This window comes from Sphaerodactylus townsendi, linkage group LG08 (genome assembly GCF_021028975.2).
Source record: "Sphaerodactylus townsendi isolate TG3544 linkage group LG08, MPM_Stown_v2.3, whole genome shotgun sequence".
NCBI classification, from domain to species: Eukaryota; Metazoa; Chordata; class Lepidosauria; order Squamata; family Sphaerodactylidae; genus Sphaerodactylus; species Sphaerodactylus townsendi.
In genome coordinates this window covers 43,757,990-43,779,240 of record NC_059432.1, presented here as the reverse complement: position 1 = coordinate 43,779,240, position 21,251 = coordinate 43,757,990, and the positions used below count along the sequence as shown (strand labels likewise).

The window sequence follows — 21,251 nt, the reverse complement described above, 5'->3', positions numbered from 1 at the left end:
TCCAGTTATACCTCACCTATCCCTCTAATTTGCACCAAATGTTGATTACAGCATTATCCTCTCCTCCATTTTATCACACTTAATTCAAGATATATTTATTTATTTATTTATTTATACTTTAGGCTTATATACCGCCCCGTCCCCGGAGGGCTCTGGGCGGTGTACAGCATATAATAAATACAGTCATAAAACTGCTTCAAGCAGACAACAGTCAGCCTACAACCTGGGATGCCTTCCAGCTATTTCTGTCCCCCAGGGAAGGTGAGTGAAGTTCCTGCCTAGCCCTCACATAACTCCACAAGTTTTTTTAAAAAAGATAACTGACTCCGTTTTCAATTCCTTGTGATATGTGAAGCTATCTTCAATCTTCACACCTGATGCATGAAATTAGTAGCTTTGCTTGTGCAAGATAGTAAAATCTTAAAAGGAGCAAGTGCATTTTTATAGGCATTTGACAAAATCTATATCAGTCTTGTCCGCAGCCTCTGAAAATAGCCCAATCTGTAGTAAACTTCCTGTCTTACAAGGAGATCTTTCTCTTTAAAATTAACCTGGACTGAGCTCACATATAGGTCATCAATGTCAGGGGGGAAAGGGGGTCAAACCCTCTCTGGGACTTTCTGGCAGGGACAACCCCTCCCCCCTTTCCAGGCTGCCAAGTAGCATCATGAAGCTACTCAAGTGGTCAAGTTCAGTTAGTTCTGTTTCTCTTTGTAGCAGCTTAGCAATTTCTTAGGAGGCACAGGGCTGGTTTTATTTGTTTTGTAAAGGCAGTAGGGGGAGGGAACCATTGGTGGATAACACTGTCTGTGAAGGAACAGAAGAAAGCGAAAAAGCTGGGAAGAGAGGAAAAGATTAACAAAATTTGTGAAATCCATCTAGCAGTCAGAAGACCTCAGTGGTTGGACTGAAGAATGTTTTTCCTGTAGCCTTTAACACAAACTGGGATGTAAGTAATGGATCAAGAAAATTATGGTTTGGCTTCACAGATGGGATAATATTAATTGAAATATTATTGTGTCCTGGTGGACCCTGCCTTAGACAAAGAAAAAGGGTGTCCAGACACACAGGGGGCGTCAGGACATGCAGGGGGCCATCCGGACATGCAGGGGGGCGTCCGGGTATGCAGGGAGGGCATCGGGACATGCAGGGGGGCATCCATACATGCAAGGGCATCCGGAAATGCAGGGGGGTGTCCTGATAAGCAGGGGGGCATTCGGACATGCAAGGGGGCCGTCCGGACATGCAGGAGGGTGTCTGGGCATGCAGGGGGCATCTGGATATGCAGGGGGCATCCGGACATGCAGTGGGGGCACCTGCACATTCAAGAGGGAGTCAGAACACGCAGGGGGCATCTGGATATGCAGGGGGCATCCGGACATGCAGTGGGGGCGTCCGCACATTCAAGAGGGAGTCAGAACACGCAGGGGGCATCCGGACACGCAGGGGGGGCATCCAGACACACGGGGGGACAGCCAGAAACGCAGGGGGGCATCCTATCATGCAGGGAGGGCATCCAGACACGAAGGGTGGCGTGCAGACATGCAGGAAGACTGTCCATCATGCAGGGAGGCGTCTGGACATGCATGGGGGCATCTGGACATGCAGGGGGGTGTCTGGACATGCAGGGGGCGTCCGGTCATGCAGGAGGGGAATCCGGACATGCAGGGAGGCGTCTGGACACGCAGCGGGATGTCCGGTCATGCAGGGGGTGCCTCTGGACACACAGGGGAGCGTCCGGACACGCAAGGTGGCTTCCAGACATGCAGGGGGCATCCAGACATGCAGGGGGCATCCAGACACACAGGGGGCATCCAGACACGCATGGGGGCCGTCCAGACATGAAGGGGGCATCCGGACATGAAGGGGGGCATCTGGACATTCAGGAGGTGTCCAGATATGCAGGGGGCATCCGGACAAGAAGGGGGCGTCTGGACATGCAGGAGTGCGTCCGGACACGCAGCGGGCATCCGGTCAGGCAGGGGGGAATCTGGAATTGCACGGGGCCTCCAGACACGCAGGGAGCATCTGGACAGGCAGAGGGGTGTCTGGACACACAGTTGAGACTTCTGGACATGCAGGGGGCATTCGCACACTCAAGATGGAGTCCGGACACTGAGGGGGGCATCCGGACACGCATGGGGCCGTCTGAACTTGCGGGGGTCGTCCGGACACGGAGGGGAGTGTCCGGACCTGCTGGTGGGTTTCCGGACACGCAGGGTCTGCAAACACAGGGTAGCGTGTGGATACGCAGGGGGCCGTCCGGTGATGAAGGGGGGGTTCGGACATGCAGGGGCCGTCCGGTCATGCAGGGGGGCATCTGGACATGCAAGGGGCTGTCGGGACATGCAGGGGGGCTGTCTGGACACGCAGGTGGGCATCCGGACACGCAGGGGAAATCTGGACATGCTTTGGGGCACCGCACATGCAGGGGGGTGGGGGGTGGGGGGGGGGGGGGGGGGGGGGGGGCGGGGGGCGGGGGGGGGGGGGGGGGGGGGGGGGGGGGGGGGGGGGGGGGGGGGGGTGCGGGGGGGGGGGGGTGTGGGGGGGGGGGCGGTGGGCGGGGGGCGGCGGGGGGGGGGGGCCGGGGTGGGGGGGGGGGGGGGCGGGTGTGGGGGGGGGTGGGGCCCGGGGGGGGCCGGGTGGGCGGGGGGGGGGTGGGGGGGTGGGGGGGTGGGGGGGGGGGGGGGTGGGGGGGGGGGGGGGTGGGGGGGGGGGGGGGTGGGGGGGGGGGGGGGTGGGGGGGGGGGGGGGTGGGGGGGGGGGGGGGTGGGGGGGGGGGGGGGTGGGGGGGGGGGGGGGTGGGGGGGGGGGGGGGTGGGGGGGGGGGGGGGTGGGGGGGGGGGGGGGTGGGGGGGGGGGGGGGTGGGGGGGGGGGGGGGTGGGGGGGGGGGGGGGTGGGGGGGGGGGGGGGTGGGGGGGGGGGGGGGTGGGGGGGGGGGGGGGTGGGGGGGGGGGGGGGTGGGGGGGGGGGGGGGTGGGGGGGGGGGGGGGTGGGGGGGGGGGGGGGTGGGGGGGGGGGGGGGTGGGGGGGGGGGGGGGTGGGGGGGGGGGGGGGTGGGGGGGGGGGGGGGTGGGGGGGGGGGGGGGTGGGGGGGGGGGGGGGTGGGGGGGGGGGGGGGTGGGGGGGGGGGGGGGTGGGGGGGGGGGGGGGTGGGGGGGGGGGGGGGTGGGGGGGGGGGGGGGTGGGGGGGGGGGGGGGTGGGGGGGGGGGGGGGTGGGGGGGGGGGGGGGTGGGGGGGGGGGGGGGTGGGGGGGGGGGGGGGTGGGGGGGGGGGGGGGTGGGGGGGGGGGGGGGTGGGGGGGGGGGGGGGTGGGGGGGGGGGGGGGTGGGGGGGGGGGGGGGTGGGGGGGGGGGGGGGTGGGGGGGGGGGGGGGTGGGGGGGGGGGGGGGTGGGGGGGGGGGGGGGTGGGGGGGGGGGGGGGTGGGGGGGGGGGGGGGTGGGGGGGGGGGGGGGTGGGGGGGGGGGGGGGTGGGGGGGGGGGGGGGTGGGGGGGGGGGGGGGTGGGGGGGGGGGGGGGTGGGGGGGGGGGGGGGTGGGGGGGGGGGGGGGTGGGGGGGGGGGGGGGTGGGGGGGGGGGGGGGTGGGGGGGGGGGGGGGTGGGGGGGGGGGGGGGTGGGGGGGGGGGGGGGTGGGGGGGGGGGGGGGTGGGGGGGGGGGGGGGTGGGGGGGGGGGGGGGTGGGGGGGGGGGGGGGTGGGGGGGGGGGGGGGTGGGGGGGGGGGGGGGTGGGGGGGGGGGGGGGTGGGGGGGGGGGGGGGTGGGGGGGGGGGGGGGTGGGGGGGGGGGGGGGTGGGGGGGGGGGGGGGTGGGGGGGGGGGGGGGTGGGGGGGGGGGGGGGTGGGGGGGGGGGGGGGTGGGGGGGGGGGGGGGTGGGGGGGGGGGGGGGTGGGGGGGGGGGGGGGTGGGGGGGGGGGGGGGTGGGGGGGGGGGGGGGTGGGGGGGGGGGGGGGTGGGGGGGGGGGGGGGTGGGGGGGGGGGGGGGTGGGGGGGGGGGGGGGTGGGGGGGGGGGGGGGTGGGGGGGGGGGGGGGTGGGGGGGGGGGGGGGTGGGGGGGGGGGGGGGTGGGGGGGGGGGGGGGTGGGGGGGGGGGGGGGTGGGGGGGGGGGGGGGTGGGGGGGGGGGGGGGTGGGGGGGGGGGGGGGTGGGGGGGGGGGGGGGTGGGGGGGGGGGGGGGTGGGGGGGGGGGGGGGTGGGGGGGGGGGGGGGTGGGGGGGGGGGGGGGTGGGGGGGGGGGGGGGTGGGGGGGGGGGGGGGTGGGGGGGGGGGGGGGTGGGGGGGGGGGGGGGTGGGGGGGGGGGGGGGTGGGGGGGGGGGGGGGTGGGGGGGGGGGGGGGTGGGGGGGGGGGGGGGTGGGGGGGGGGGGGGGTGGGGGGGGGGGGGGGTGGGGGGGGGGGGGGGTGGGGGGGGGGGGGGGTGGGGGGGGGGGGGGGTGGGGGGGGGGGGGGGTGGGGGGGGGGGGGGGTGGGGGGGGGGGGGGGTGGGGGGGGGGGGGGGTGGGGGGGGGGGGGGGTGGGGGGGGGGGGGGGTGGGGGGGGGGGGGGGTGGGGGGGGGGGGGGGTGGGGGGGGGGGGGGGTGGGGGGGGGGGGGGGTGGGGGGGGGGGGGGGTGGGGGGGGGGGGGGGTGGGGGGGGGGGGGGGTGGGGGGGGGGGGGGGTGGGGGGGGGGGGGGGTGGGGGGGGGGGGGGGTGGGGGGGGGGGGGGGTGGGGGGGGGGGGGGGTGGGGGGGGGGGGGGGTGGGGGGGGGGGGGGGTGGGGGGGGGGGGGGGTGGGGGGGGGGGGGGGTGGGGGGGGGGGGGGGTGGGGGGGGGGGGGGGTGGGGGGGGGGGGGGGTGGGGGGGGGGGGGGGTGGGGGGGGGGGGGGGTGGGGGGGGGGGGGGGTGGGGGGGGGGGGGGGTGGGGGGGGGGGGGGGTGGGGGGGGGGGGGGGTGGGGGGGGGGGGGGGTGGGGGGGGGGGGGGGTGGGGGGGGGGGGGGGTGGGGGGGGGGGGGGGTGGGGGGGGGGGGGGGTGGGGGGGGGGGGGGGTGGGGGGGGGGGGGGGTGGGGGGGGGGGGGGGTGGGGGGGGGGGGGGGTGGGGGGGGGGGGGGGTGGGGGGGGGGGGGGGTGGGGGGGGGGGGGGGTGGGGGGGGGGGGGGGTGGGGGGGGGGGGGGGTGGGGGGGGGGGGGGGTGGGGGGGGGGGGGGGTGGGGGGGGGGGGGGGTGGGGGGGGGGGGGGGTGGGGGGGGGGGGGGGTGGGGGGGGGGGGGGGTGGGGGGGGGGGGGGGTGGGGGGGGGGGGGGGTGGGGGGGGGGGGGGGTGGGGGGGGGGGGGGGTGGGGGGGGGGGGGGGTGGGGGGGGGGGGGGGTGGGGGGGGGGGGGGGTGGGGGGGGGGGGGGGTGGGGGGGGGGGGGGGTGGGGGGGGGGGGGGGTGGGGGGGGGGGGGGGTGGGGGGGGGGGGGGGTGGGGGGGGGGGGGGGTGGGGGGGGGGGGGGGTGGGGGGGGGGGGGGGTGGGGGGGGGGGGGGGTGGGGGGGGGGGGGGGTGGGGGGGGGGGGGGGTGGGGGGGGGGGGGGGTGGGGGGGGGGGGGGGTGGGGGGGGGGGGGGGTGGGGGGGGGGGGGGGTGGGGGGGGGGGGGGGTGGGGGGGGGGGGGGGTGGGGGGGGGGGGGGGTGGGGGGGGGGGGGGGTGGGGGGGGGGGGGGGTGGGGGGGGGGGGGGGTGGGGGGGGGGGGGGGTGGGGGGGGGGGGGGGTGGGGGGGGGGGGGGGTGGGGGGGGGGGGGGGTGGGGGGGGGGGGGGGTGGGGGGGGGGGGGGGTGGGGGGGGGGGGGGGTGGGGGGGGGGGGGGGTGGGGGGGGGGGGGGGTGGGGGGGGGGGGGGGTGGGGGGGGGGGGGGGTGGGGGGGGGGGGGGGTGGGGGGGGGGGGGGGTGGGGGGGGGGGGGGGTGGGGGGGGGGGGGGGTGGGGGGGGGGGGGGGTGGGGGGGGGGGGGGGTGGGGGGGGGGGGGGGTGGGGGGGGGGGGGGGTGGGGGGGGGGGGGGGTGGGGGGGGGGGGGGGTGGGGGGGGGGGGGGGTGGGGGGGGGGGGGGGTGGGGGGGGGGGGGGGTGGGGGGGGGGGGGGGTGGGGGGGGGGGGGGGTGGGGGGGGGGGGGGGTGGGGGGGGGGGGGGGTGGGGGGGGGGGGGGGTGGGGGGGGGGGGGGGTGGGGGGGGGGGGGGGTGGGGGGGGGGGGGGGTGGGGGGGGGGGGGGGTGGGGGGGGGGGGGGGTGGGGGGGGGGGGGGGTGGGGGGGGGGGGGGGTGGGGGGGGGGGGGGGTGGGGGGGGGGGGGGGTGGGGGGGGGGGGGGGTGGGGGGGGGGGGGGGTGGGGGGGGGGGGGGGTGGGGGGGGGGGGGGGTGGGGGGGGGGGGGGGTGGGGGGGGGGGGGGGTGGGGGGGGGGGGGGGTGGGGGGGGGGGGGGGTGGGGGGGGGGGGGGGTGGGGGGGGGGGGGGGTGGGGGGGGGGGGGGGTGGGGGGGGGGGGGGGTGGGGGGGGGGGGGGGTGGGGGGGGGGGGGGGTGGGGGGGGGGGGGGGTGGGGGGGGGGGGGGGTGGGGGGGGGGGGGGGTGGGGGGGGGGGGGGGTGGGGGGGGGGGGGGGTGGGGGGGGGGGGGGGTGGGGGGGGGGGGGGGTGGGGGGGGGGGGGGGTGGGGGGGGGGGGGGGTGGGGGGGGGGGGGGGTGGGGGGGGGGGGGGGTGGGGGGGGGGGGGGGTGGGGGGGGGGGGGGGTGGGGGGGGGGGGGGGTGGGGGGGGGGGGGGGTGGGGGGGGGGGGGGGTGGGGGGGGGGGGGGGTGGGGGGGGGGGGGGGTGGGGGGGGGGGGGGGTGGGGGGGGGGGGGGGTGGGGGGGGGGGGGGGTGGGGGGGGGGGGGGGTGGGGGGGGGGGGGGGTGGGGGGGGGGGGGGGTGGGGGGGGGGGGGGGTGGGGGGGGGGGGGGGTGGGGGGGGGGGGGGGTGGGGGGGGGGGGGGGTGGGGGGGGGGGGGGGTGGGGGGGGGGGGGGGTGGGGGGGGGGGGGGGTGGGGGGGGGGGGGGGTGGGGGGGGGGGGGGGTGGGGGGGGGGGGGGGTGGGGGGGGGGGGGGGTGGGGGGGGGGGGGGGTGGGGGGGGGGGGGGGTGGGGGGGGGGGGGGGTGGGGGGGGGGGGGGGTGGGGGGGGGGGGGGGTGGGGGGGGGGGGGGGTGGGGGGGGGGGGGGGTGGGGGGGGGGGGGGGTGGGGGGGGGGGGGGGTGGGGGGGGGGGGGGGTGGGGGGGGGGGGGGGTGGGGGGGGGGGGGGGTGGGGGGGGGGGGGGGTGGGGGGGGGGGGGGGTGGGGGGGGGGGGGGGTGGGGGGGGGGGGGGGTGGGGGGGGGGGGGGGTGGGGGGGGGGGGGGGTGGGGGGGGGGGGGGGTGGGGGGGGGGGGGGGTGGGGGGGGGGGGGGGTGGGGGGGGGGGGGGGTGGGGGGGGGGGGGGGTGGGGGGGGGGGGGGGTGGGGGGGGGGGGGGGTGGGGGGGGGGGGGGGTGGGGGGGGGGGGGGGTGGGGGGGGGGGGGGGTGGGGGGGGGGGGGGGTGGGGGGGGGGGGGGGTGGGGGGGGGGGGGGGTGGGGGGGGGGGGGGGTGGGGGGGGGGGGGGGTGGGGGGGGGGGGGGGTGGGGGGGGGGGGGGGTGGGGGGGGGGGGGGGTGGGGGGGGGGGGGGGTGGGGGGGGGGGGGGGTGGGGGGGGGGGGGGGTGGGGGGGGGGGGGGGTGGGGGGGGGGGGGGGTGGGGGGGGGGGGGGGTGGGGGGGGGGGGGGGTGGGGGGGGGGGGGGGTGGGGGGGGGGGGGGGTGGGGGGGGGGGGGGGTGGGGGGGGGGGGGGGTGGGGGGGGGGGGGGGTGGGGGGGGGGGGGGGTGGGGGGGGGGGGGGGTGGGGGGGGGGGGGGGTGGGGGGGGGGGGGGGTGGGGGGGGGGGGGGGTGGGGGGGGGGGGGGGTGGGGGGGGGGGGGGGTGGGGGGGGGGGGGGGTGGGGGGGGGGGGGGGTGGGGGGGGGGGGGGGTGGGGGGGGGGGGGGGTGGGGGGGGGGGGGGGTGGGGGGGGGGGGGGGTGGGGGGGGGGGGGGGTGGGGGGGGGGGGGGGTGGGGGGGGGGGGGGGTGGGGGGGGGGGGGGGTGGGGGGGGGGGGGGGTGGGGGGGGGGGGGGGTGGGGGGGGGGGGGGGTGGGGGGGGGGGGGGGTGGGGGGGGGGGGGGGTGGGGGGGGGGGGGGGTGGGGGGGGGGGGGGGTGGGGGGGGGGGGGGGTGGGGGGGGGGGGGGGTGGGGGGGGGGGGGGGTGGGGGGGGGGGGGGGTGGGGGGGGGGGGGGGTGGGGGGGGGGGGGGGTGGGGGGGGGGGGGGGTGGGGGGGGGGGGGGGTGGGGGGGGGGGGGGGTGGGGGGGGGGGGGGGTGGGGGGGGGGGGGGGTGGGGGGGGGGGGGGGTGGGGGGGGGGGGGGGTGGGGGGGGGGGGGGGTGGGGGGGGGGGGGGGTGGGGGGGGGGGGGGGTGGGGGGGGGGGGGGGTGGGGGGGGGGGGGGGTGGGGGGGGGGGGGGGTGGGGGGGGGGGGGGGTGGGGGGGGGGGGGGGTGGGGGGGGGGGGGGGTGGGGGGGGGGGGGGGTGGGGGGGGGGGGGGGTGGGGGGGGGGGGGGGTGGGGGGGGGGGGGGGTGGGGGGGGGGGGGGGTGGGGGGGGGGGGGGGTGGGGGGGGGGGGGGGTGGGGGGGGGGGGGGGTGGGGGGGGGGGGGGGTGGGGGGGGGGGGGGGTGGGGGGGGGGGGGGGTGGGGGGGGGGGGGGGTGGGGGGGGGGGGGGGTGGGGGGGGGGGGGGGTGGGGGGGGGGGGGGGTGGGGGGGGGGGGGGGTGGGGGGGGGGGGGGGTGGGGGGGGGGGGGGGTGGGGGGGGGGGGGGGTGGGGGGGGGGGGGGGTGGGGGGGGGGGGGGGTGGGGGGGGGGGGGGGTGGGGGGGGGGGGGGGTGGGGGGGGGGGGGGGTGGGGGGGGGGGGGGGTGGGGGGGGGGGGGGGTGGGGGGGGGGGGGGGTGGGGGGGGGGGGGGGTGGGGGGGGGGGGGGGTGGGGGGGGGGGGGGGTGGGGGGGGGGGGGGGTGGGGGGGGGGGGGGGTGGGGGGGGGGGGGGGTGGGGGGGGGGGGGGGTGGGGGGGGGGGGGGGTGGGGGGGGGGGGGGGTGGGGGGGGGGGGGGGTGGGGGGGGGGGGGGGTGGGGGGGGGGGGGGGTGGGGGGGGGGGGGGGTGGGGGGGGGGGGGGGTGGGGGGGGGGGGGGGTGGGGGGGGGGGGGGGTGGGGGGGGGGGGGGGTGGGGGGGGGGGGGGGTGGGGGGGGGGGGGGGTGGGGGGGGGGGGGGGTGGGGGGGGGGGGGGGTGGGGGGGGGGGGGGGTGGGGGGGGGGGGGGGTGGGGGGGGGGGGGGGTGGGGGGGGGGGGGGGTGGGGGGGGGGGGGGGTGGGGGGGGGGGGGGGTGGGGGGGGGGGGGGGTGGGGGGGGGGGGGGGTGGGGGGGGGGGGGGGTGGGGGGGGGGGGGGGTGGGGGGGGGGGGGGGTGGGGGGGGGGGGGGGTGGGGGGGGGGGGGGGTGGGGGGGGGGGGGGGTGGGGGGGGGGGGGGGTGGGGGGGGGGGGGGGTGGGGGGGGGGGGGGGTGGGGGGGGGGGGGGGTGGGGGGGGGGGGGGGTGGGGGGGGGGGGGGGTGGGGGGGGGGGGGGGTGGGGGGGGGGGGGGGTGGGGGGGGGGGGGGGTGGGGGGGGGGGGGGGTGGGGGGGGGGGGGGGTGGGGGGGGGGGGGGGTGGGGGGGGGGGGGGGTGGGGGGGGGGGGGGGTGGGGGGGGGGGGGGGTGGGGGGGGGGGGGGGTGGGGGGGGGGGGGGGTGGGGGGGGGGGGGGGTGGGGGGGGGGGGGGGTGGGGGGGGGGGGGGGTGGGGGGGGGGGGGGGTGGGGGGGGGGGGGGGTGGGGGGGGGGGGGGGTGGGGGGGGGGGGGGGTGGGGGGGGGGGGGGGTGGGGGGGGGGGGGGGTGGGGGGGGGGGGGGGTGGGGGGGGGGGGGGGTGGGGGGGGGGGGGGGTGGGGGGGGGGGGGGGTGGGGGGGGGGGGGGGTGGGGGGGGGGGGGGGTGGGGGGGGGGGGGGGTGGGGGGGGGGGGGGGTGGGGGGGGGGGGGGGTGGGGGGGGGGGGGGGTGGGGGGGGGGGGGGGTGGGGGGGGGGGGGGGTGGGGGGGGGGGGGGGTGGGGGGGGGGGGGGGTGGGGGGGGGGGGGGGTGGGGGGGGGGGGGGGTGGGGGGGGGGGGGGGTGGGGGGGGGGGGGGGTGGGGGGGGGGGGGGGTGGGGGGGGGGGGGGGTGGGGGGGGGGGGGGGTGGGGGGGGGGGGGGGTGGGGGGGGGGGGGGGTGGGGGGGGGGGGGGGTGGGGGGGGGGGGGGGTGGGGGGGGGGGGGGGTGGGGGGGGGGGGGGGTGGGGGGGGGGGGGGGTGGGGGGGGGGGGGGGTGGGGGGGGGGGGGGGTGGGGGGGGGGGGGGGTGGGGGGGGGGGGGGGTGGGGGGGGGGGGGGGTGGGGGGGGGGGGGGGTGGGGGGGGGGGGGGGTGGGGGGGGGGGGGGGTGGGGGGGGGGGGGGGTGGGGGGGGGGGGGGGTGGGGGGGGGGGGGGGTGGGGGGGGGGGGGGGTGGGGGGGGGGGGGGGTGGGGGGGGGGGGGGGTGGGGGGGGGGGGGGGTGGGGGGGGGGGGGGGTGGGGGGGGGGGGGGGTGGGGGGGGGGGGGGGTGGGGGGGGGGGGGGGTGGGGGGGGGGGGGGGTGGGGGGGGGGGGGGGTGGGGGGGGGGGGGGGTGGGGGGGGGGGGGGGTGGGGGGGGGGGGGGGTGGGGGGGGGGGGGGGTGGGGGGGGGGGGGGGTGGGGGGGGGGGGGGGTGGGGGGGGGGGGGGGTGGGGGGGGGGGGGGGTGGGGGGGGGGGGGGGTGGGGGGGGGGGGGGGTGGGGGGGGGGGGGGGTGGGGGGGGGGGGGGGTGGGGGGGGGGGGGGGTGGGGGGGGGGGGGGGTGGGGGGGGGGGGGGGTGGGGGGGGGGGGGGGTGGGGGGGGGGGGGGGTGGGGGGGGGGGGGGGTGGGGGGGGGGGGGGGTGGGGGGGGGGGGGGGTGGGGGGGGGGGGGGGTGGGGGGGGGGGGGGGTGGGGGGGGGGGGGGGTGGGGGGGGGGGGGGGTGGGGGGGGGGGGGGGTGGGGGGGGGGGGGGGTGGGGGGGGGGGGGGGTGGGGGGGGGGGGGGGTGGGGGGGGGGGGGGGTGGGGGGGGGGGGGGGTGGGGGGGGGGGGGGGTGGGGGGGGGGGGGGGTGGGGGGGGGGGGGGGTGGGGGGGGGGGGGGGTGGGGGGGGGGGGGGGTGGGGGGGGGGGGGGGTGGGGGGGGGGGGGGGTGGGGGGGGGGGGGGGTGGGGGGGGGGGGGGGTGGGGGGGGGGGGGGGTGGGGGGGGGGGGGGGTGGGGGGGGGGGGGGGTGGGGGGGGGGGGGGGTGGGGGGGGGGGGGGGTGGGGGGGGGGGGGGGTGGGGGGGGGGGGGGGTGGGGGGGGGGGGGGGTGGGGGGGGGGGGGGGTGGGGGGGGGGGGGGGTGGGGGGGGGGGGGGGTGGGGGGGGGGGGGGGTGGGGGGGGGGGGGGGTGGGGGGGGGGGGGGGTGGGGGGGGGGGGGGGTGGGGGGGGGGGGGGGTGGGGGGGGGGGGGGGTGGGGGGGGGGGGGGGTGGGGGGGGGGGGGGGTGGGGGGGGGGGGGGGTGGGGGGGGGGGGGGGTGGGGGGGGGGGGGGGTGGGGGGGGGGGGGGGTGGGGGGGGGGGGGGGTGGGGGGGGGGGGGGGTGGGGGGGGGGGGGGGTGGGGGGGGGGGGGGGTGGGGGGGGGGGGGGGTGGGGGGGGGGGGGGGTGGGGGGGGGGGGGGGTGGGGGGGGGGGGGGGTGGGGGGGGGGGGGGGTGGGGGGGGGGGGGGGTGGGGGGGGGGGGGGGTGGGGGGGGGGGGGGGTGGGGGGGGGGGGGGGTGGGGGGGGGGGGGGGTGGGGGGGGGGGGGGGTGGGGGGGGGGGGGGGTGGGGGGGGGGGGGGGTGGGGGGGGGGGGGGGTGGGGGGGGGGGGGGGTGGGGGGGGGGGGGGGTGGGGGGGGGGGGGGGTGGGGGGGGGGGGGGGTGGGGGGGGGGGGGGGTGGGGGGGGGGGGGGGTGGGGGGGGGGGGGGGTGGGGGGGGGGGGGGGTGGGGGGGGGGGGGGGTGGGGGGGGGGGGGGGTGGGGGGGGGGGGGGGTGGGGGGGGGGGGGGGTGGGGGGGGGGGGGGGTGGGGGGGGGGGGGGGTGGGGGGGGGGGGGGGTGGGGGGGGGGGGGGGTGGGGGGGGGGGGGGGTGGGGGGGGGGGGGGGTGGGGGGGGGGGGGGGTGGGGGGGGGGGGGGGTGGGGGGGGGGGGGGGTGGGGGGGGGGGGGGGTGGGGGGGGGGGGGGGTGGGGGGGGGGGGGGGTGGGGGGGGGGGGGGGTGGGGGGGGGGGGGGGTGGGGGGGGGGGGGGGTGGGGGGGGGGGGGGGTGGGGGGGGGGGGGGGTGGGGGGGGGGGGGGGTGGGGGGGGGGGGGGGTGGGGGGGGGGGGGGGTGGGGGGGGGGGGGGGTGGGGGGGGGGGGGGGTGGGGGGGGGGGGGGGTGGGGGGGGGGGGGGGTGGGGGGGGGGGGGGGTGGGGGGGGGGGGGGGTGGGGGGGGGGGGGGGTGGGGGGGGGGGGGGGTGGGGGGGGGGGGGGGTGGGGGGGGGGGGGGGTGGGGGGGGGGGGGGGTGGGGGGGGGGGGGGGTGGGGGGGGGGGGGGGTGGGGGGGGGGGGGGGTGGGGGGGGGGGGGGGTGGGGGGGGGGGGGGGTGGGGGGGGGGGGGGGTGGGGGGGGGGGGGGGTGGGGGGGGGGGGGGGTGGGGGGGGGGGGGGGTGGGGGGGGGGGGGGGTGGGGGGGGGGGGGGGTGGGGGGGGGGGGGGGTGGGGGGGGGGGGGGGTGGGGGGGGGGGGGGGTGGGGGGGGGGGGGGGTGGGGGGGGGGGGGGGTGGGGGGGGGGGGGGGTGGGGGGGGGGGGGGGTGGGGGGGGGGGGGGGTGGGGGGGGGGGGGGGTGGGGGGGGGGGGGGGTGGGGGGGGGGGGGGGTGGGGGGGGGGGGGGGTGGGGGGGGGGGGGGGTGGGGGGGGGGGGGGGTGGGGGGGGGGGGGGGTGGGGGGGGGGGGGGGTGGGGGGGGGGGGGGGTGGGGGGGGGGGGGGGTGGGGGGGGGGGGGGGTGGGGGGGGGGGGGGGTGGGGGGGGGGGGGGGTGGGGGGGGGGGGGGGTGGGGGGGGGGGGGGGTGGGGGGGGGGGGGGGTGGGGGGGGGGGGGGGTGGGGGGGGGGGGGGGTGGGGGGGGGGGGGGGTGGGGGGGGGGGGGGGTGGGGGGGGGGGGGGGTGGGGGGGGGGGGGGGTGGGGGGGGGGGGGGGTGGGGGGGGGGGGGGGTGGGGGGGGGGGGGGGTGGGGGGGGGGGGGGGTGGGGGGGGGGGGGGGTGGGGGGGGGGGGGGGTGGGGGGGGGGGGGGGTGGGGGGGGGGGGGGGTGGGGGGGGGGGGGGGTGGGGGGGGGGGGGGGTGGGGGGGGGGGGGGGTGGGGGGGGGGGGGGGTGGGGGGGGGGGGGGGTGGGGGGGGGGGGGGGTGGGGGGGGGGGGGGGTGGGGGGGGGGGGGGGTGGGGGGGGGGGGGGGTGGGGGGGGGGGGGGGTGGGGGGGGGGGGGGGTGGGGGGGGGGGGGGGTGGGGGGGGGGGGGGGTGGGGGGGGGGGGGGGTGGGGGGGGGGGGGGGTGGGGGGGGGGGGGGGTGGGGGGGGGGGGGGGTGGGGGGGGGGGGGGGTGGGGGGGGGGGGGGGTGGGGGGGGGGGGGGGTGGGGGGGGGGGGGGGTGGGGGGGGGGGGGGGTGGGGGGGGGGGGGGGTGGGGGGGGGGGGGGGTGGGGGGGGGGGGGGGTGGGGGGGGGGGGGGGTGGGGGGGGGGGGGGGTGGGGGGGGGGGGGGGTGGGGGGGGGGGGGGGTGGGGGGGGGGGGGGGTGGGGGGGGGGGGGGGTGGGGGGGGGGGGGGGTGGGGGGGGGGGGGGGTGGGGGGGGGGGGGGGTGGGGGGGGGGGGGGGTGGGGGGGGGGGGGGGTGGGGGGGGGGGGGGGTGGGGGGGGGGGGGGGTGGGGGGGGGGGGGGGTGGGGGGGGGGGGGGGTGGGGGGGGGGGGGGGTGGGGGGGGGGGGGGGTGGGGGGGGGGGGGGGTGGGGGGGGGGGGGGGTGGGGGGGGGGGGGGGTGGGGGGGGGGGGGGGTGGGGGGGGGGGGGGGTGGGGGGGGGGGGGGGTGGGGGGGGGGGGGGGTGGGGGGGGGGGGGGGTGGGGGGGGGGGGGGGTGGGGGGGGGGGGGGGTGGGGGGGGGGGGGGGTGGGGGGGGGGGGGGGTGGGGGGGGGGGGGGGTGGGGGGGGGGGGGGGTGGGGGGGGGGGGGGGTGGGGGGGGGGGGGGGTGGGGGGGGGGGGGGGTGGGGGGGGGGGGGGGTGGGGGGGGGGGGGGGTGGGGGGGGGGGGGGGTGGGGGGGGGGGGGGGTGGGGGGGGGGGGGGGTGGGGGGGGGGGGGGGTGGGGGGGGGGGGGGGTGGGGGGGGGGGGGGGTGGGGGGGGGGGGGGGTGGGGGGGGGGGGGGGTGGGGGGGGGGGGGGGTGGGGGGGGGGGGGGGTGGGGGGGGGGGGGGGTGGGGGGGGGGGGGGGTGGGGGGGGGGGGGGGTGGGGGGGGGGGGGGGTGGGGGGGGGGGGGGGTGGGGGGGGGGGGGGGTGGGGGGGGGGGGGGGTGGGGGGGGGGGGGGGTGGGGGGGGGGGGGGGTGGGGGGGGGGGGGGGTGGGGGGGGGGGGGGGTGGGGGGGGGGGGGGGTGGGGGGGGGGGGGGGTGGGGGGGGGGGGGGGTGGGGGGGGGGGGGGGTGGGGGGGGGGGGGGGTGGGGGGGGGGGGGGGTGGGGGGGGGGGGGGGTGGGGGGGGGGGGGGGTGGGGGGGGGGGGGGGTGGGGGGGGGGGGGGGTGGGGGGGGGGGGGGGTGGGGGGGGGGGGGGGTGGGGGGGGGGGGGGGTGGGGGGGGGGGGGGGTGGGGGGGGGGGGGGGTGGGGGGGGGGGGGGGTGGGGGGGGGGGGGGGTGGGGGGGGGGGGGGGTGGGGGGGGGGGGGGGTGGGGGGGGGGGGGGGTGGGGGGGGGGGGGGGTGGGGGGGGGGGGGGGTGGGGGGGGGGGGGGGTGGGGGGGGGGGGGGGTGGGGGGGGGGGGGGGTGGGGGGGGGGGGGGGTGGGGGGGGGGGGGGGTGGGGGGGGGGGGGGGTGGGGGGGGGGGGGGGTGGGGGGGGGGGGGGGTGGGGGGGGGGGGGGGTGGGGGGGGGGGGGGGTGGGGGGGGGGGGGGGTGGGGGGGGGGGGGGGTGGGGGGGGGGGGGGGTGGGGGGGGGGGGGGGTGGGGGGGGGGGGGGGTGGGGGGGGGGGGGGGTGGGGGGGGGGGGGGGTGGGGGGGGGGGGGGGTGGGGGGGGGGGGGGGTGGGGGGGGGGGGGGGTGGGGGGGGGGGGGGGTGGGGGGGGGGGGGGGTGGGGGGGGGGGGGGGTGGGGGGGGGGGGGGGTGGGGGGGGGGGGGGGTGGGGGGGGGGGGGGGTGGGGGGGGGGGGGGGTGGGGGGGGGGGGGGGTGGGGGGGGGGGGGGGTGGGGGGGGGGGGGGGTGGGGGGGGGGGGGGGTGGGGGGGGGGGGGGGTGGGGGGGGGGGGGGGTGGGGGGGGGGGGGGGTGGGGGGGGGGGGGGGTGGGGGGGGGGGGGGGTGGGGGGGGGGGGGGGTGGGGGGGGGGGGGGGTGGGGGGGGGGGGGGGTGGGGGGGGGGGGGGGTGGGGGGGGGGGGGGGTGGGGGGGGGGGGGGGTGGGGGGGGGGGGGGGTGGGGGGGGGGGGGGGTGGGGGGGGGGGGGGGTGGGGGGGGGGGGGGGTGGGGGGGGGGGGGGGTGGGGGGGGGGGGGGGTGGGGGGGGGGGGGGGTGGGGGGGGGGGGGGGTGGGGGGGGGGGGGGGTGGGGGGGGGGGGGGGTGGGGGGGGGGGGGGGTGGGGGGGGGGGGGGGTGGGGGGGGGGGGGGGTGGGGGGGGGGGGGGGTGGGGGGGGGGGGGGGTGGGGGGGGGGGGGGGTGGGGGGGGGGGGGGGTGGGGGGGGGGGGGGGTGGGGGGGGGGGGGGGTGGGGGGGGGGGGGGGTGGGGGGGGGGGGGGGTGGGGGGGGGGGGGGGTGGGGGGGGGGGGGGGTGGGGGGGGGGGGGGGTGGGGGGGGGGGGGGGTGGGGGGGGGGGGGGGTGGGGGGGGGGGGGGGTGGGGGGGGGGGGGGGTGGGGGGGGGGGGGGGTGGGGGGGGGGGGGGGTGGGGGGGGGGGGGGGTGGGGGGGGGGGGGGGTGGGGGGGGGGGGGGGTGGGGGGGGGGGGGGGTGGGGGGGGGGGGGGGTGGGGGGGGGGGGGGGTGGGGGGGGGGGGGGGTGGGGGGGGGGGGGGGTGGGGGGGGGGGGGGGTGGGGGGGGGGGGGGGTGGGGGGGGGGGGGGGTGGGGGGGGGGGGGGGTGGGGGGGGGGGGGGGTGGGGGGGGGGGGGGGTGGGGGGGGGGGGGGGTGGGGGGGGGGGGGGGTGGGGGGGGGGGGGGGTGGGGGGGGGGGGGGGTGGGGGGGGGGGGGGGTGGGGGGGGGGGGGGGTGGGGGGGGGGGGGGGTGGGGGGGGGGGGGGGTGGGGGGGGGGGGGGGTGGGGGGGGGGGGGGGTGGGGGGGGGGGGGGGTGGGGGGGGGGGGGGGTGGGGGGGGGGGGGGGTGGGGGGGGGGGGGGGTGGGGGGGGGGGGGGGTGGGGGGGGGGGGGGGTGGGGGGGGGGGGGGGTGGGGGGGGGGGGGGGTGGGGGGGGGGGGGGGTGGGGGGGGGGGGGGGTGGGGGGGGGGGGGGGTGGGGGGGGGGGGGGGTGGGGGGGGGGGGGGGTGGGGGGGGGGGGGGGTGGGGGGGGGGGGGGGTGGGGGGGGGGGGGGGTGGGGGGGGGGGGGGGTGGGGGGGGGGGGGGGTGGGGGGGGGGGGGGGTGGGGGGGGGGGGGGGTGGGGGGGGGGGGGGGTGGGGGGGGGGGGGGGTGGGGGGGGGGGGGGGTGGGGGGGGGGGGGGGTGGGGGGGGGGGGGGGTGGGGGGGGGGGGGGGTGGGGGGGGGGGGGGGTGGGGGGGGGGGGGGGTGGGGGGGGGGGGGGGTGGGGGGGTGGGGGGGGGGGGGGGGGGGGTGGGGGGGCGGGGGGGGGGGGGGGGGGGGGGGTGGGGGTGGGGGTGGGGGGGGGGGGGGGGGGGGGGGGGGGGGGGGGGGGGGGGGGGGGGGGGGGGGGGGGGGGGGGGGGGGGGGGGGGGGGGGGGGGGTGGTAGGGGTGGGCGGGGGGGGGGGGGGGGGGTGGGGGGGGGGGGGGGGGGGGGGGGGTGGGGGGGGGGGGGGGTGGCTGATGGGAATTGTAGTTCCTGAACATCTGGAGAGCCGCAGGTTCCCTACCCCTGTTCTAGAGAATCCTCTCCACTAGATATGTCCAGCCCACACATTGCTTCAAAGAGCAAGAATTCCAGCTATCCCTCAGGAAGCCAATTCCTCTCTTTACCTCTATATTAAAAATGCCGCACTCTCATAAGCTTAACTGCTTAGAATCTGAGTGAGGTTTTCTTCAGAGTAAAACAACCAAGCAACCCATGTGTTTATTTAGTGTCACTTTTTTTTCACCAGGGATGTAGTACAGATTGTTATTTTAATCTGATCCTTCAGTCCCTCAACCAGAGTAGCTTAACCAATTTAGAATGGAGTCTAGTTGGCACGCATCTGTTCACTCTGGCACTCTGATCAGAACTCCCTTCAAAATCTCCACACACAGACTAAAGAACTCTGCTTTTTGCAGCCAGCCAATTACAAGCAGTCCTGACAACTCCTTGTGGGCTGCAGTTCACTTGCATTAAATGAGGATAAGAGTTGGTAATCGTCACATAGACCTTAGTAATGGTTTTAAACCAGACCTGGCTCCATATTTACTACATGCTCTGCTGGACCACACTAGCTACCACATTCTAAATATATGTATTCTTTTTCTATCTGCGTTTCTTTTGCCTTGTGCATAGAACTGCAGACTATTATAGCAAGAGCTGCTTGAAATTTTTCCGGTCAAGCTTTTTTCTTTCTCTTCCAATTCTCCACTTTTTCCAGTCAGAACTTTGCATGTTCCCTCGTTTATAGATATATCTCTTGCTCCCTTTTTAAAAAGTAAAAAAAGCTGAAGGAAGATGAATTGTCTTTGAATATTTGATTCAGTTAGTTGATGAATCAACAGATTAACACATCACCAAAACAGGATGAATGAATAACAGCCTGAGAGAAACCTCACTTTGTGAATGAAGTGTTAATGACTCATGCAAATGTAACTGTCTGAGCCTCTCTCTCTTTTAAATGGTAGACGACTTAGTGCTCTTTCGTCCAATTTCGTAACCTGCTGTTGGTCCCAGAAAGGAGGAGAAGGTAGCTGGGGTGCTAAGTACATTGATTTTAGCAGTGTATTCTCTTTCACTCTGTCTAGGATCCAGTTAGGGCAGGGGTCTGCAACCCGTGGCTCCAGAGCGCATGCGACTCTTTCAGCCTTATTCTGTGGCTCCGCATGGCCTGGAGATCAGAGGGTAGCGTGGGCGTGTCCCTCCAGCCCTCCAGAGCAGCGCTGGAAGGAAAGGTGAGTGGAGGGGCCGAACAGGAAATGGCTCCATGCGTGAGGGCGCCTCTTTTCGCATCCCCTCCACTCACCTCTCCTTCCAGCGCTGCTCTGGAGGGCTGGGGGAACACGCCTATATTGCCTTCCGACCCCTGGAGGTCGGAGGGTAGTATGGGTGTGTCCCTCCAGAGCAGCTCTCATCCCGCCTCTGCCATCCCTGCAGCCGCCATCCCCCCTCTGCCCCTCAGAGCAGGCAAGTGCCTGCTCCTTCGGGCAGAAGGGTTTCCCTGCCCGGCCCCTCTGTCTCCCAGCGCTGGAAGGAAAGGTGAGTGGAGGGGCCAAACCGGAGGTGGCTTTATGTGGAGCCGCTTCTCCGGCTCAGTAGATCTTCGGGGCCATGGAAAATGGGTCCAAATGGCTCTTTGGGTGGTAAAGGTGGCTGACACCTGAGTTAGGGATACCAGCCTCCTGGTGGGACCTGGGAATCCCCCACAATTACAGCTCATCTTCAGACTAAAGAAATCAGCCCCCCTGGATAAAATGGATGCTTTGGACTCTATGGCATTGTACACCACTGAGGATCCTGTCCTTCCCAGGCTCCATTCCCAAATCTCCAGGAGTTTTTCAACCTAGATCTGGCAACCCTACCCCCTCATCCTCCACTGGTGACCTGGGGGACCTGGCAACCCCTAGATCCTGCAAAGCATTTCCATAGGTGGAACAGTTTCCTCCCATGAAGTGTAAGTTTCTTCTGACTCCTATTCTGCTGCAACACCAAATGCCCTCTGAAATGCTGCTTTAAAGAGATATAGGGGCCCCTTCTTGGAACAGCATTTCAGGGTACATTTTGAGAGTGTATTTTGTAATTTTATCACAGAGCTAAATTACATTTAGTGTACAATCTTCTTTTAGAAGCATCACTGCAGTTCAATGAGTAATTCCCCCCATTTACCACAAAGGTTCTCTTTCAAACAGCTCCCTGCCGAGCTCTGCACCTTTGATCACCAGCTGCCTTGCAAAGGAGCAGCACACCAATCTCCTGGGGGCACTGTGCCATATCCACCCTGCAGCCTAGGGTAGGCCTTGGCCTAGTGGTGACAGCCCCACTCCTCACCTCGCTCCTGGTACACTCACCACCTGGGCCTGATTCTGATCTCCTGCTCTGTGGGCCAAGCAGGCAGGCAGGCGGGCAGGTTGGCAAATGGGTGGGCTGTGCTGGGAGGGAGCCAACAGCATGTGAGATGGGCATGTGTGCTCCCCTGTCCCCCACCTGGCTGCTGAGCCCTTTGGCAGCAGCCCAGCTCAATGCTGTGCCCTCCATCCTCGCCTTGGGGCCAGTGGCATACCTAGGCAAACTGGAGCCCTGGGCAAAACCTGAGTTTGATGCCCCCCCCCCCCATGGGCAGCCACCCTCCCCCACCATGACCAAACAATGATTTTTTCCACCAGGTCATTTCAAAGTCACCATCACATTATAGAACATGCTCCAACTCACAAATCTGAACACAGCAATAGGCCATGCCACACAGCAGAAATAATTTTTTTGAGATCAATTTCAAAATGCTTTCATAATGTTTTATTACTGCTATGGAAACATTTTATGGTGTTGTATCCAGTCCCCCCAATTGGGGGAAACAGCATCACTTTCAATGTTATTTAAACTGGGGACCCCAGATTCTCCCTTTAAGTTGGATTTAAAAGGTGAATCTGCGCTCCCTAGTTTAAACAAGTGATACTGGAATCCACCCCCAAATAGCATCATTTTCAATGGTGCTTAAACTAGGGAGCCCAGATTCTCCCTTTAAATCCACCTTAAACAACATTTTAAACAAAATTGAAAGTGATGCTATTTTGGGGTGGATTCTCCCCCACCCTGAAACAGCATTACTTTCGATGTTTAAACTGGGGACCTCAGATTCTCCCTTTAAATCCATGCCGGACGGGGTGCATTTAATAATAATAATAATAATAATAATAATAATAATAATAATAATAATAATAATAATAATAATAATAATAATAATAATAATAAAAACAATAATAATAAACAACAACAACAACAACTACAACAACCTTTATTAGGCATTGAGAGAATAAAAGAAAGAAAGAAAACAAGCATTGGCATGAAGGGGGTGAATTTAAAAGGAGAATCTGGGGAAATTTAGGGGGTGCCTGCTGTCAGGGTACAATTATTAAGATAGCAGCACTAAAATTTCAGAGTATCTTCATGAGCCCCTATTGAGGATACCACCCAGGTTTGGTGAAGTTTGGTTCAGGGGGTCCAACGTTATGGACTCTCAAAGGTGAAGCCCCCATCTCCTATTAGCTCCCATTGGAAACAATGGGGGATGGGGCAGTTCCTTTGGGAGTCCATAACTTTGGACCCCCTGAACCAAAGCTCACCAAACCTGGGTGATATCATCAGGAGACTCTCCTGAAAAATCTCTGAACTTTTGGTGCTGCTAGCCTAAAACGTGCGCCCCCTGCAGGCCAAAAACAGAAAAAACACTGAAGATACAAAAAATTCCACAAACGAACCTGCATTTTTGGGGGGCGCCCTGGGCAACTGCCAAC

The 21,251-nt window shown here is 80.8% G+C and overlaps 1 protein-coding gene across 1 annotated transcript; it reads right to left on the bottom strand.

Moving 5' to 3' along the window:
• Window positions 1–1,882: 1,882 nt before the first annotated feature.
• On the bottom strand, window positions 1,883–14,094 carry LOC125438440 (basic proline-rich protein-like; the record flags this gene model as incomplete). The annotated part of the gene is made up of 2 exons (XM_048506882.1): window positions 1,883–2,320; window positions 12,592–14,094. Coding segments are annotated over 2 exons (1,941 nt in total), but the record flags the coding sequence as incomplete, so codon positions are not given.
• Window positions 14,095–21,251: the final 7,157 nt, after the last annotated feature.